The 15,634-nt window shown below is 38.4% G+C and overlaps 1 protein-coding gene across 4 annotated transcripts in view; it reads left to right on the top strand.

Annotated features, from left to right (window-relative positions):
- The window catches only part of KIAA0895 (KIAA0895 ortholog), a 65,222-nt gene that overhangs the window by 31,208 nt on the left and 18,380 nt on the right, over positions 1-15,634 (top strand). For all 4 annotated transcript variants that reach the window (XM_030932555.1, XM_030932553.1, XM_030932552.1 and 1 more), the window contains one exon: positions 2,143-2,825. In XM_030932555.1, the coding sequence (XP_030788415.1) occupies positions 2,143-2,825 (683 nt within the window). The remainder of the gene's footprint in view (positions 1-2,142; positions 2,826-15,634) is intronic.

Genomic DNA, 15,634 nt, shown 5'->3' with positions numbered 1-15,634 from the left:
TAATGTTTTGTTTATTTGTCCAGTTAATTTTGTCTTGTTGAGTCTTTAACATTTATTGAACAGCTTCTTTGTACAACCTGTCTTCAACATGACCCTATGTGATCTAGCCCCTACCTTTAAACTTACACATATAATAGACATTTAGCCCCTGCAAGCTTTAAAGATACCTTTGTTATCTTTTAGACGTCAGAATTCAGATTTCACATGCTGGTCTAGAAAATGTAAGTAAAAGGACTTTTAAATACCTTACATATTTGGATTATTATCTACTTTAGTACTGTCTCTCTACCCTAGACTCTATGACTCCTGGGTTTTAAAAACTAACATTTAGATCAGAGTTTCTCTACTTTGATACTATTGACATTTTGAAATGAATATTTTTTTGTTGTAGGAGATTGTCCTATGCAGTGAAGGATGTTTAGCAGCATCCCTGGCCTTTACCTGCTAGATGCCAGTAGCCTCTCCCCAGTTGTGACAACCAGAATGTCTCTAGACATTGCCAAATGTTCCCTGGAGGGTAAAATCGCCTTCTGTTAGGAACCACTGGTTTAGGGTCTTTCTTGTTATATTTCATGTCTGCAGTAATCTCATATTTGAATGGTCTCAGAACTACAAGTACATATTTATTCAGAATGGTTGCAGAATTGCATGTTTAGGGTCATTTATTTATTCATTTGTTTATTCAGTGAACATTTATTGACGGGAGTTGAGCTGGAGTCTTGTTCAGATGAGATGTATTTAAGATAAACTTCATCAGTTTAGAATTGATTCTGAAAACCCTTAAGGGTCTACTTGAAATCTCCTCATCCGTTTCTCTTCACATTGCTTCCTTCCTCATCTAAACTGTAGGTTATTGTTTGAGTCTTTTGTTTTTCATGTTTAATTATATACTACATTGTATTATTGTTGAAATCTTCATAGGAATGCCTTGTCTTCAGAGCCAGATTAGAAGCTGGTTATTGGTAAGAACAATGTGTTTATACAGTTGTTTATCAGAGCCATGTGCTGAATTAGTAGTATTCTACGTATTTGTTGAATGAAAGAATGCAGATCAACACGGTTTTAAAGTAGTGAATGCTCAACAGTATATCCAGTGATTCTTATCTGTTGAAAGCACTTGCGAGTTCTAAAAACAAAGCTACCCTCTCCTTCATTTGCCATTTGATATATTAATACCTTTGTAATAGTTATTAAAATTTGCTTTTCTAACTTGCCAAGAAAAAAAGCCTTGTTTTTCTTTAACCTTAACATATAGCTTAGAATTATGAAGAAAATCAACCAGTTATTCATACTAAGTGACATTGCTAAAACATGCTTGAAGATGCCATCTGTTTAATCTTAACAATGGTTTTTGAGTAAATAAGACTTTATTGTTCTTTTATTGATAGCTACCTTTTATATATTTCCAAATTTCAAGATTTTATTACCTTTGAAAGTGCCTTGGATTTTACTTTATTACTGAAAATACTATTTTAAAATATATGCTTTCTATGAAATCCACATTCTGTTTTGTTTTTTTTTGTTTTTTTCTTTGAGATAAGGTCTCACTCTGTCACCCAGGCTGGAGTGCAGTGGCACAATCTCAGCTCACAACAACCTCTGCCTCCCGGGTTCAGGCAATTCTCATGCCTCAGCCTCCTGAGTAGCTGGGATTACAGGGGCACACCACTATACCTGGCTAATTTTTGTATTTTTTGGTAGAGACAGGGTTTCACCATGTTGGCCAGGCTGGTCTCCAGCTCCTGCTCAAGTGATCTGCCTGCCTCGACCTCCCAAAATGCTGAGATTACAGGCGTGAGCCACTGTGCCCAGCCAAAATCTACATTCTTTTGTAGAATCAAGTATTCAGATTATTTATGTATATTATCTCACATATTAGACTTTGATCATCTAAATGGTTTGAAGCTGAGGATTTTTATAGATAATTTAACTTATATATACTCATAGAGAAGAGAAATGACAGTATCTAGCATGACCAAAGTTTAGTAATATATCCTTTTAATATTTAAAACGTTTTTTTTCTAATGATTATTGCAAAATTACGAAGTTTAAAGAATCTTCAGAATACCTTTCCTAATAAACAGTTTGCTTCATCTAGTATCTTTGTTATTTCTTTTGTTTTCATTTTGTTTATTAACACAGAAAAGCTTCACTGGCCTGAGCAAGAACTTGCTAAGAAGTCTATTCTAAATGCAGAAGATTCATTGATCATTGACAGCAAAAGAAGCATTTCACATTTATCCTCGGGAGTGCTAAAAGACATTTTCACAACTGGAACCAGTAGTTACAATGTCCTACTACAGAGCAAGGAGGAAAAAAAGTATCACTCACAAAAACAGTCTTCCTCCACCTACTCCAAAAGATGTAGAAAACCCAGCAAATCTCCTAACACTTCTCGTAGCAAAGATCCTCGCAGGATGAAAGCCCTGGTGCCTGTGACAAGCAGTGGTACTTGGTACTGCCTGGAAAGGCGGCCTGCTAGTTCAGTATCGAGTCCTGTAAAGTTTACACATGATATCTCTGTTACAGGGAACGGCATAGTACTGCCACCTAAACCCAAAAGCAAGGTCAAGTGGTGCCATTTCTCCACTCTTCCAAAGCCAAAGCCACAGCCTCAGCTGTCTAGAAGCTTTGAAAAGGGAGATGACTTTTCTGGGAAGAAATTTTGTATATTGACTGCTATAAAACCCATCAACTTAGAGAAAGAAAAACTGAGATTCTTCAAATCTGACTATACCTACAATCCTCAGTTTGAGTATGCCAATCCTGCTCTGCCAAGCGCATTAGCTAAGCACAGCCACGCATCTGACCGATTTCTTAAGCAGGTAAAATGCCGTTTCAATAGTGGTAGTTCATTTATATGTACTAAACAATTATCTGTGATCTTATAAGCAAAAACAAAGACATTTTAAAATATTCAAATTATTTCTATGTTATGGTTAATTCCCACTCAGGATATGTAAATATGTGACAAGATGAGTATCACTACATTGCTCTCATCAAAATTTATAATCTGTTATATAGACTGTCTGTGACAGGAAGCAATTATATTAGGAAAACAGCTTCAGATTCTGGTTCTAAGTTTTCGTGTGGGAGTTACAAACTTGTGGCCAATTTAGCCACCTACAGACAAGTGTTGGGTAGCCCACACTACATTTTTGTTTTCTAATTGATTTATTTTTTGTTTTTTTGTTTTTTTTTTGAGACAGATTCTCGCTCCATGCCCAGGCTGGAGTATAGTGGCGCAATCTTGGCTCACTGCAATCTCTGCCTCCTGGGTTCAAGCGATTCTTGTGTCTCAGCTTCCCCAGTAGCTGGGACTACAGGCACCCGCCACCATGCCCAGCTAATTTTTAGTGAAGATGGGGTTTCACCATTTTGGCCAGGCTAGTCTCGAACTCCTGACCTCCAGTGATTTGCCCGCCTTGGCCTCTCAAAGTGTTAGGATTACAGGTGTGAGCCACCATCCCTGGCCTCTAATTGATTTTTTAATGTCTTAGATGGAACATGCAATCCCTGGTTCTTCCTATTGTGTTAAATTCCTGGCTTGCTTAGGCTCCAGTAATAGTTTGGGAACTGAAGCTTGATTCTTGTCCATGAGCTTGTTAATGCTTCACTGAAATTGTTAATCATCATCAGATAAATATTTAAGCACTTATTCAAAGATAAAAAAATGGGATTTTCAAAATTATCTTCAAGGTTAGCAAATTATGATGTGAATGATATGAATAATACTTTTAAATTGCTCACTTTAAGTCCTTAGCAGTTTTGTGTTTTACAGGGCTATAATACATTTCAGAACCTCATGTAAGTATTTAAGAAGAAATTAGCTAATGTTTATCTGCAGGGCATAGTTTTGAGATCATAAAGGCCAACAATATTTGGTCAAATTAACTTTGTTCAGATTTTTATATTAGCTTCAATGTGGCATTGTCAGTGACTGAAAATCTGTTTATAGGATAGGTAAAACTGCATGGTTCCTCTCTCCTGTGGTGCATGTCCTATTTTACCATTTTTGCTGATAATAGTTACTTGGTCTTGCGGCCAGCAGATATTTGGCTGTTTATTATAGATAACATGGAATCTGGCCAGTCTTTTGAGGCCATTATGTAAAACGTAATTATGTAAAGCCATTATGTAAAGATTAAAATAATTTTAATCATGGTATTTACTTTCCTTTATTAGGATCTCTTTTTACTGCTTCTGTATTCTTTAATGAGTATTTGCTTTTTTAAAAATCTGCTGAGATTGTGCTAAAAATTGTGATCCAAATTGATAAGTTACTAATATAAAGTGGCACTTTTGGATGGGAGAAGGCAGCATTAACATAGTGATTACATAATCCACTCTTAGGCTGTACTACTTCCACATTGTAAAATGGAGTGAAGAAAATACCTGCTTTAGATTATTTTGATAATTAAATGAGAGAATGCTGAGTGCATATATTGCAGTTATCATCGTGCTTGACACCTAAAAAGCACTAATAAAGAGGTTAGCTGTTATTTTTATATTTGGCAGTCATTCTTACATGTGATTTTTTTTGTGTGTGGAAATTGCAGTTGATTGAACAAAGCTTTCACAAATATAAATTTTACAATGATAAAAATCCTATTTGCATTTTCCCCCTGATGCTGAAAGAGATGGCTGAGAGTTATTTACCAGTATTCCTTAATTTGGAGACCTACCCCACCTCTGCCTGTTGGGAAGGATATTTCCAACCATTAGATTAAAAATAATGCTCTTTGATTTCTCTGGAAGGCAATTTGGGAGCCTCAGCAGCCCCACAGATTGAGAATTGACACTGCTGTGGCTTTGCAATTTTAATTTGGACCCAATACCAGCTTTAGGAGATTAATCCTACACTTGAGTTACTTGAGACTTCTAAGTAGCACTAGCAATCTTAGCTGACTTGTACTGCAGATGCCACCATTTGGGAGCACATTCTCAATAAATGCCAAGTCTACTATTTAAAACACTTTAATCAAAGAAATACATGGTACAAAACCTCTGGGAAAATATACTTAAATTCTTATTCAGCTACCAAATGAATAATGACATGATATCATACATCCATCTCCTCCTTAGATAAAGCAGCAGCTTCAAGGCTGGGACTCAGAAACATGATACCCAAAGGGGCCAGGATGGCCAAGTAGCCCCATGGTCTCTGGATTCTACCTTTGAGGCCTTGCCAACCCCCAGCTGACAGTCTCTTGAGTTTCACAATCTGGATCTTGGTAAAGCAGGCAATCTGTATTGTTTTGCAGGATGATTGTGGTCCTCTTAAGTGCACAGATTGGCGGAATGATGCTAGACTTTCACGCACAGATAAGTCTGCCACAGTGGAACCGAGGCAGTGCTCATGCTCTGTTTTCCCCATCATTGTCAAGGAGTTCCAGGCCTCAAGTTTTTTGGTCTAGGCAGTGTGTCCCTAGGGAGGCACTGAGACCACTGAGGAGATACAGGGCAAACAGCAGGCTGCAGGACTGGAATATAATTCTAGATGGAGCCTGCTGAGCCCTGCCTTGCTGCATGCTGGCAGCCATGGTAGCCTCAGCTTCCTGACTATCTTAGATATGTTTAAACTTGACAGAAACTCAAGATGTCTGTTTTCTGTGGCTTTGGACCTTTGCAGAAAAGAGCAGTGCTTCATAGGTGCTAAGGAAGGGATCTGGAATTAGAGCCTGCAGAAAGCTACTTGGAGTCAGGTGCATCCTCACCAGTGGGTCAGAAGTAGATTCTTAGTGGTGCCCTTGAGCAGTAAATAGTTCAGATAAAACCTGTATGTTATCTTAAGTTCATGTGAGTTTTGCATCATACTTCATATTGTATCTTTATTCTAATAAGGAAAAATGTAAATTGCCTATCTTCAAGTAAAATGGTTACTTTAAGAATAAACAAGGAGGCGGGGTATGGTGGCTCACACCTGTAATCCCAGCACTTTGGGAGTCTGAGGCAGGTGGATCACTTGAGGTCAGGAGTTTGAGACTAGCCTGACCAACATGGTGAAACCCCGTCTCTGCTAAAAATACAAAAAATTAGCCGGGCATGGTGGCAGGCGCCTGTCCCAGCTACTTGGGAGGCTAAGGCAGGAGAATCGCTTGAACCTGGGAGGTGGAGGTTACAGTGAGCCGAGATCACGCCACTGCACTCCAGTCTTGGTGATAGTGTGAGACACTGTCTCAAAAAAAAAAGGCATAAACAGGGAGTATCTTCCCATGATTCTGGCAACCTCTCTATTCTCCCGCAAGGTGAAAAACAGAAAGTTAGTACTAAAGCTTTGCCAACAAAAAACAACTGTTTTCTTGAACAGCTTACTCTCAGAAGATTACATATTAACAATTACTCACCTGTAAAATTAGCCCTGTCACCAAAAGACCTGTAGCATCTTTTTTTGAGACAGGGTCTTGCTCTGTTGCCCAGGTTGGAGAGCAGGGGTATGATCATAACTCACTGTAGCCTTGAACTGCTGGACCCAAGCGATCCTCCCCATTTAGCCCCTAGCCCCAGTAGCTGGGACTCACAGGCATGCACCAGCACACCAGGCTAGTTTTTAAAAACTTTTTGGATAGGTGGGAGGTCTCACTATGCTGCCTTGGCTGGTCTCTTGAGCTCAAGTGATCCTCTGGCTTTGGCCTTCCAAAGTGCTAAGATTACAGGTATGAGCCACTGTGCCTGGCCTGACATGTAGCATCTTGAGGGGAAAGCATAGACAAGCACCTTCTGGGAAGAAAAACAGCAATCAGGAAAAGCCAGAACACTATGTCTCAGAGCAAGCAGAGGTTCTGATCAGAACAAAGTCATAATTTACTAACTACAAACATACTTTTTTTTTTTTTTTTTTTTTGAGATAGAGTCTCACTCTGTTGTCCAGGCTGGAGTGGCCATCTCCACTCACTGCAGCCTCCACCTCCCACGTTCAACCAATCCTCCTGCCTCAGCCTCCCGAGTTGCTAGGATTACAGGCACCTGCCACAACACCAGGATAATTTTTGTATTTTTAGTAGAGATGACGTTTCACCTCATCTGTTGGCCAGGCCGGTCTTGAACTCCTGGCCTCAAGTGATCCACCCACCTCGACCTCCCAGAGTATTGCGATTATAGGCGTGAGCCATTGTGCCCGGCCTGTACTTTCTAATAATACAACATTAAGATTGATATATCTTGATTTATTATAAAAAGACATATCCATGAGTGAAGCAGTATAGTTGCAGTAAGAGTTGAAAAAGAAAGCTGCAAGAAAAGTTCATTTTTTTTTCTTTTTTAATTTTTAAGATGGAATCTCACTCTGTTGCCCAGGCTGGAGTACAGTGGGGCAATTTCAGCTCACTGCAACCTCTGCTGCCTGGGTTCAAGTGATTCTCCTGCCTGTTCCTCCCAAGTAGCTGGGATTACAGGCATGCGCTGCCACGCCCGGCTATTTTTTTAAATTTTTAGTAGAGACAGGGTTTCGCCATGTTGGCCAGGCTGGTCTCGAACTCCTGACCTCAGGTGATACACCCTCCTCAGCCTCCCAAAGTCCTGGGATTATAGGCATGAGCCACTGTGCCCGGCAAAAATTTATTTTTCAAAAATTGTTTGATGTTTCTCAAAAAAGGCATTTTCATCACAACCATATAATTTAAGAGTTAGCGTATCATTTGATATTGATAGATGTCTATTTGAGTGGAAAAACTATTCTCCTTGTGTTACTGTATCTTAATTTTTTTTTTTTTTTTTTTTTTTTTAACAGAATCTCCTTTGTCACCCAGGCTGGAGTACAGTGGTGTGAACATGGCTCACTGCAGCCTTGACCTCCTGGGCACAAGCAATCCTCCCACCTCAGCCCCCTAAGTAGCTAGAACTATAGGCATGTGCCACCATGCCTGGCTAATTTTTGTATTTTTTGTGCAGACGAGATTTTACCGCGTTGCAGGGGCTGGTTCCAAACTCCTGAGCTCATGCAGTCCACCTGCCTTGGCCTCCCAGAGTGCTGGGATTACAGGCATGAGCCACCATACCTGGCCCTAAATTTTTTACTACTTAAATTTAGTGGAAGTTAATAGTTCTGTGCTGTCAAGAGTAACTTAGTAGAGTTATTGGAAACCTCAGAGATATTTAAAATAGAGGTTTCATTCTTATTTGGCAGTCATTCTGCCAAAATAGAGAAAAGGAAAGGACTGTAATTCTGACAGCCCCTTTTTCCCTGCATCAGAGCAACATAGCACACAACACGCTGTGGCAGAGCAGTGCATTTGCATTTATAGACTTCATATTTTATTTATTTATTTATTTATTTATTTATTTATTTATTTATTTATGAGACAGTCTCGCTCTGTCACCCAGGCTGGAGTGCAATGATGCAGTCTCGGCACACTGCAATCTCCACCTCCCAAGTTCAAGTGATTCTCCTGCCTTAGCCTCCCGAGTAGCTGAGACGATAGGCACGCACTACCATGCCCAGCTAATTTTTGTACTTTTAGTAGAGACAGGGTTTCACCATGTTTGCCAGACTGGTCTTGAACCCCTGCCCTCAGGTCATCCGCCCACCTTGGCCTCCCAAATGCTGGGATTATAGGCGGGAGCTACCACACCCAGTCAGAGTTCAGATTTTAAAAGTAAATATCTATGTGGACCAACTTCATTATGTTAGGAAATAAATTCTGAATTTCATCTTCCTCCGTTAGCAAACTGTATAGTCATCGTATATGAGTTCACGAATTCAGATGCCTATGGAATCTGGGCAAAAATCGTAAATGAAACTGGCTGGGTATAGTAGTAAATTGGAAATCAGAGCAGTTATTTTGTTTGAGCCACAGTTTGGAACCAGTATCTACGAGATTTTCAAGGGAAGGTAGAAACCTGAATTTTATATGAGTCTTCTAGTTTGTAAATGTTGATACGAAGTCAGTTAAAACACAGGCTGAGGTCAGGCTTGGTGGCTCATGGCTATAATCCTAGCACTTTGGGAGGCCAAGGCAGGTGGATTGCTTGAGGCCAGGAGTTTGAGACCAGCCTGGCCAGCATAGTGAAACCTTGTCTCTACTAAAAATACAAAAATTAGCTGGGCATGGTGGCGCATGCCTGTAATCCCAGCTACTTGGGAGGCTGACATGAGGATTGAGAGAATTGCTTGAACCCGGGAAGCGGAGGTTGCAGTGAGCCAAGATCACGCCATTGCACTAGAGCCTGGGTGACAGAGTGAGACTCTCTCTGGAAAAAAAAAAAAAGAAACACATTCCGTCCAGGCCCATGAAGACCTCTCTGTGGGCCACATTTTCCCCTTGGATTACCATTTTGCTACCTCTGATTTACCAGCTCTATTTAACATAGGCTCCATTTTATTAGAATCAATGATTAGTATGGCAAAGATTACATCAGATCCTCTGAAAACAGGCTTTTGATTTTAGCATTTATAGTGTGAATGGAATAGGCAATTCATTGTTATATTAAAACACATACATAATAGGTACATATATAATATTACCTTATTGTGCTTTAAAACAAGTCAAATGTTCATTTTTCTTTTTTGATAGAAAAAATTTAATTGGAAATAAATTGCCTTCACTAATAGGATGTCTTGACGTAAAATTTCTTTAAAGCTAAGTTATAATTGTACTAGTATTAAAATATTATTTTATCTTGGTAGACCTCAAGTTGTCAAAACAATGAAGGGGAGGAAAAAGTAAGCCTTCTTTAAATTATACCTTTTCCTAGGTGACATGATATTCTATTTAGCAAATCACAAACCTTTCACAGATACACTGAGATAAGGTTTTAAAATTTTGAGTTTAGTATGTTCCATAGTAGCATTGTGTATTAGATTGGAGAACTGGGGTTATTTCTTAACCTAAATAGCAAGAAAGATTTTTTTTACGGATCAGAGATGGAAACTCCCCAATCAGATTGTATGTCCTTGGAAGAAGGTTTAACCTTGATGACTCATTGAAAGGCTTTTTTGATTTGCCTTTGAAAACTTGATTAACATGTACATTCTCAGGTTCTTACCTTAACAGAGTCTTTTCAACAAAACAGGTTGAATATCTGGTTTTTCCCTTGTAGGTGGTGAAAGAATAGTCTGCGGTATTAAGCCATGTATAAATATCTTATCCAGTAGCAGTTACCCTCTTATTTTCCCACTCACCCTTTTATACATCCAGAATACCCCCAGCCCTGATAACACAGAAATTCAGCCAAGAATACAAGAGGTGTGTAAGGTGTGGGGTGGGTGTGTGGAGGCAACGGGGGTCAGATAAGTTGCAGGTGACAACTTAATTCTTTGCCTGGCTGTGTCATTCATTGAAGGTAGAGTCAGTGTCTGAGATGTATTTATTTTCTAGATTCTGCATAGGTAAAATATTATATTTTGAAATATTTTGGTTTGTTTCTTTTCATTACAATCTGGTCCTAGTTTGCAGTTCACGTTACAGAAAACTGGATTGTTGGTAAAAGTACTTTTGCTCCCTTCTGTCTCTGCCCTGCTCTCCACACTGCTGTCAGTGTCTCTCTAAGATGCAAATTTGATCATCTCACCTCTTCAAAAAAACTTCAGGGCTCCTCATAATTTAGGATAAAGTTCAAAATCTTCGTCATGGCCTACAAGGCCTTATACCAAGGTCAACTATATTCACCCATAGCATCTCACATAAATATCTGTCAGAGCATTTATCCAATGTTACCATCCTTCAGTTTCTTATCTTTACCCATAGACCAACCTCCTTGAGAGAAGTGTGTTTTTCTTTGTTTTTCTCATTTCAGCTATTCCCAGAATTCAGCGCAGTTCCTGGCACTGAATAAAGAAGTTTCCCAGTGCCTGTCCATCCCAGGAGCCCTGCAGTCTTGTCAAACCAAGCTCTGTTTCACTTTCTTTAGTTTCTATATGCTTATAACAGTAATAGCCCCGTTTGCATGGAATATCCCCTATTTCCTCTAATCCCCTACTTCTATTTCCCTTTTTTCAGTGATCTCACAATACTTTATTTATAATTCCATCAAAATATTACTACATCGGATCTGTTTATATGTCATCTCTGCCAGTCTAATGGTACAACAAAGACTTAGATTCTAAAATATAAAACTGCATAAAAGTGACAGTGAGTGGCACATAGAAGGTGAGGAATAGCTCGATAAATGAATGGTCCTTTTTGCTAGTATGTTAAAAATTTAGTGAAATACTTTACAAACAGTGGATCCAAATTTGTTACCCAGGGGTCAAATTCAGCCTGCATATATGTTTTGTTTGGCCAGCACAGTGTTTTATATAACATTGGAATGTAAATATGCTCTTCTTTTACGTCTTCCAGATGTCTTATAATCAGTAGCTTTACACAGTGATTACTGCTTACAGCTGAAGGGATTTTAGTGTATGACTACTGCTGTCCCATTAGTTTGTGGCTACCGTACCTTAAATGGAGGCCTAATCATCTGATTGAGTAATCACAAATCTTTAAATACCTAATTTGCTACCAGGAAATAATAACCAGCATTGAAAAACTCATTTAGTATCTTGCTTTTCATTCTGAGAAGCTTGAAGAGCCAGAATATGTATATGTGTATATATATATCCCATGCTTATCCGAAGTAACCATTTTCAGACTGTTCTGAGGAACACCACCTAAGCAAAGGAAGCCATACATGTTGGAAGACATAGAATATTATATTCATCTCTAACATTCACCACACATAGTATCATAATAAAAGCTTAGAAGAGTCTTCTGTTTAATATTTTCCAAACTAATTAGACCTTGAAACCTTTAAAAAACAGTATGTTGTTGACTGCTTTCCCTCAAGAAAGTTGGGAAAACACTGGCTTAAAGAAAAGGACTGTCTGAGATCCTAGGGATTATTCTGTATTTGGGAGGGAAAGGTTTTAGATTTTAGAATTTTCTGAAAAGGAGAGGAATGAAGGGAGAGTTGGAATAGTATATTAACTAGTAAGGCAGGAAAAACATAACCTTGAGTAAAAAGTTGGAGGGCAAACCAATTACCTTAAATTCTGAAATTAAAACCCAGTGATCTTCTGTTAACATTTAAGTACTTTCTACAGTCATATGGGAAATAAGCACATTCACAGCCCCTCCACGCTCTCATTTTGTCTTCACAACTCTGTGAGGTAAATAGGGCAGAGATTTTAATCTCCCTTTTGCCAGTGAAGAACCTAAACCTGAGAAAGGTACAACGACAAATCTAAGAGCACACAGTCAGCAAATGATGGGGCCCCAATGTAAAACCAGGTCTTCTGACTTCTAGTCTTTCCACAGCATCATCCTACCCCCATCATATTGGTTTCCTCATTGTATGTAGTTTTTCATTGAGTGAAAACTGCAGTTGAGAAGGGAGATAGTTTTTTAGCATGTAACTGAAGGTCAGGTTTCCAGATTGCTAAACAGTAAACAAAATCAGCAAGTAAACCAAAAGTTTGTCATTAAACAAAATATTGAGATTTTTCAGAAATTTTATTATCCAAGACAGTGTTGAAAGTTTTATATAGAGAACATTTTTTTTTTCTGGATTAGTGATTTCAATGTTAAATTATGCTATTTGATTACTCTTCCCTTTAAAAAAAAATAGCTTTATTAAGATACAATTCACATGCCATACAGTTCACCCATTTAAAGTATGCAGTTCTCCTGCAATGTAAAACTAAACTAAAAACAATTATAAACACTAAAAATAGACCACACACGGTGGCTCAGGCCTGTAATGCCAGCACTTTGCGGGGCCGAGGTGGGTGGATCATGAGGTCAGGAGTTCGAGACCAGCCTGACCAACATGGTGAACCCCTGTCTCTACTAAAAATATAAAAATTAGTTGGATATGGTGGCAGGCACCTATAATCCTAGCTACTCAGGAGGCTGAGGCAGGAGAATCGCTTGAACCCAGGAGGCAGAGGTTGCAGTAAGCTGAGATCGCACCACTGCACTCCAGCCCAGGCAACAGAGCGAGACTCTGTCTCAAAAAAATAAATAAAAATAGAGTACAGTTCAGTGGTTTTTAATTTATTTAGAGTTGTGCAGCTGTAACCACTCATTCTAGAACATTTCATCACCTCAAAAAGAAACACTGTACCCATTAGCAATCGTTCCCCATTTCTCACCAACCTTCCAGCCCTAGGCAACCACCAGTCTACTTTCTGACTTTCTGGATTTGCCCTTCTGGACATTCGCTATAAATGGAATCATACAATACCTTGTGGTCCTTTATGACTGGCTTCTTTCACTTACCATAATGTTTTCAAAGTTTATCCGTGCTGTGTTCTAGCATGCATCAGCACTTTTTATTGCTGAATAATATTCTATGTATGGATATACTACATTCTATTTTTTTTTTATCATTTGATAGACATTTGGGTTGTTTCTAAGTTTTGGCTGTTAATAATGCTTTATGAACATTTGTGTACACATTTTTTATGGACAAATGTTTTCAGTTATCTTGGGTCCACATCTAGTAGTGGAATTGTTAGTACATATAATTACTCTATGTTTAACCTTTTAAGGAACTGCCAAACTGTTTTTCAGAGTGATTGTACCATTTTAATCTTTCTCACCAGCAGCATGTGAGCGTTTCAGTTTCTCCACATTCTCATCAACCCTTTTTTTTTTTTTTTTTTTTTTTTTTTTTTTTTTTTTGAGACGGAGTCTCGCTCTGCTGCCCAGGCTGGAGTGCAGTGGCCGGATCTCAGCTCACTGCAAGCTCCGCCTCCTGGGTTTACGCCATTCTCCTGCCTCAGCCTCCCAAGTAGCTGGGACTACAGGCGCCCGCCACCTCGCCCGGCTAGTTTTTTGTATTTTTTAGTAGAGATGGGGTTTCACCGTGTTAGCCAGGATGGTCTTGATCTCCTGACCTCGTGATCCACCCGTCTCGGCCTCCCAAAGTGCTGGGATTACAGGCTTGAGCCACTGCGCCCAGCCAACCCTTTTTTTTTTTTTCTATAGACATCCCAGTGGGAGTGAAGTGGTACCTCATTGTGCTTTTGATTTGCAATTCCCTGATGGTTAATAATGGCCATTTGTATATCCTCTTTGGAAAATTGCCTATTTCAGGTCCTTTGCCAATTTTTCAGTTATTTGTTATTATTGAGTTGCAGGAGTTCTTTATATATTTTAGATATCAGATATGAAATTTGCAAACATTTTCTCCCATTCTTCAGGTCACTTTTTATTTTTATGATAGTATCCTTTGAAGCACAATTTTGATGAAGTCCAGGTTATCTTTTTGTTGTTTATGCTTTTGGTGTCATATCTAAGAGCCCATTGCCTAATCCAGGGTCATGAAGATGTATGCCTATGCTTGCTTCTAAGAGTTTTATTGCTTTAGCTGTTACATTAAAGTCTTGGATCCATTTTGAGTTAATTTTTATATATGATATGGGATAGAGGTCCAACTCCATTCTTTTTAATGTGGATATCCAATTGTCCCAGCCCCATTTGTTGAAAAGAATTTGATTACATACTGTTCTCATTTAATAGAATAGAATAAAAGTGCTTCAGGATCCTGAGATGACAGATCTGTAATATGAATAATGCTGTTACTCTATTTTGTGTGGCATTGTAAGTGACATTGAGATGAGGAGAGAGATAGGACCATTTCCTTCACACGGAACAATTACTCATTTTGCATTTATTTCCTCTTTGCTCTAGATTCCAGGTCTCTGAAAATCAATTTGTTTTGATGCTTATAAGATATGCAAAGCTTTATTTAAAATATTCTCTTCTTCAACTATATGCTTCTGGTGAAGAAAATTTTTTTTAAAATTTAAAAATATATTATTCTATAAGGAGGGAAAGATTCGGAAATCATTGATTTGTGAATAGAGATAATAATTTAGTAAAAACATGAGGCTTTTGTTCAGTGTTTTTAAAAAGGCAAAAATATATTTGGTTGCTTGTTTCACATCATTTTTAGCAAGAAGTGTTATCGTACCTGACAGTGTGTCTTGTGGAACTCAAGAGTAGATTCCATTATACTATTTTCTAACATGGTAATGGGGGAGTTGGCCAAGTATATTTTAAGATGTATGCAAAAGAAAGGTCCAAAGTCAGATTCATGCAAACTAGGAGACTGAGACCTGGACAATAGGGATAGGTGTGTATACATTAAGATGTTCTGGTTCTAGGAATTTTAAGACTGATTTGTGAAAATTTGTGATGTTACATTGCTTTCTACTTATATTGCTATTCTTAGAGTTGGAAGGAAACAATATATTTGGTATCTATGGGCAAATCTGGGCTAGATATTTAGAGAAGTGGCTGTGTGTTCCATGAGTTAATGTCAAGAATGCAAGGTATACCAACTGTTTTCCTGCCAACAATTGTCCCTACCTAAAAATCTATTATAGAAAAATACCTTTTTTAAAGATATTTTTAAAATTTAGAAACAATTTCATGTGTTTCTTTGTTAAATGAAACACTCCAGAGAAGGGATATCAATGCCTACCTGGCAAGTGGGAAAAGGTAATTAGATGGTGAATAGAAAGGCCAGGAGATTCCAAAATAGAAGGCATTTAACCATTTGTTTTTTGAGTTAGAAAAGTAGTTTATATTCAGTATAAAGACTTAGAAAAGTGTGGAGAATAAGAATCCCATAATTCTACCACCCACAGGTAACCACTATTGACTTTTGAGAGTATTTTTCTTTTCCCATGCTTAACGATCATAAT

Source organism: Rhinopithecus roxellana, chromosome 6, assembly GCF_007565055.1.
Source record: "Rhinopithecus roxellana isolate Shanxi Qingling chromosome 6, ASM756505v1, whole genome shotgun sequence".
NCBI lineage: Eukaryota > Metazoa > Chordata > Mammalia > Primates > Cercopithecidae > Rhinopithecus > Rhinopithecus roxellana.
The sequence above is the reverse complement of the archived record's forward strand: the minus strand, read 5'-3'. Positions and strand labels throughout refer to the sequence as shown.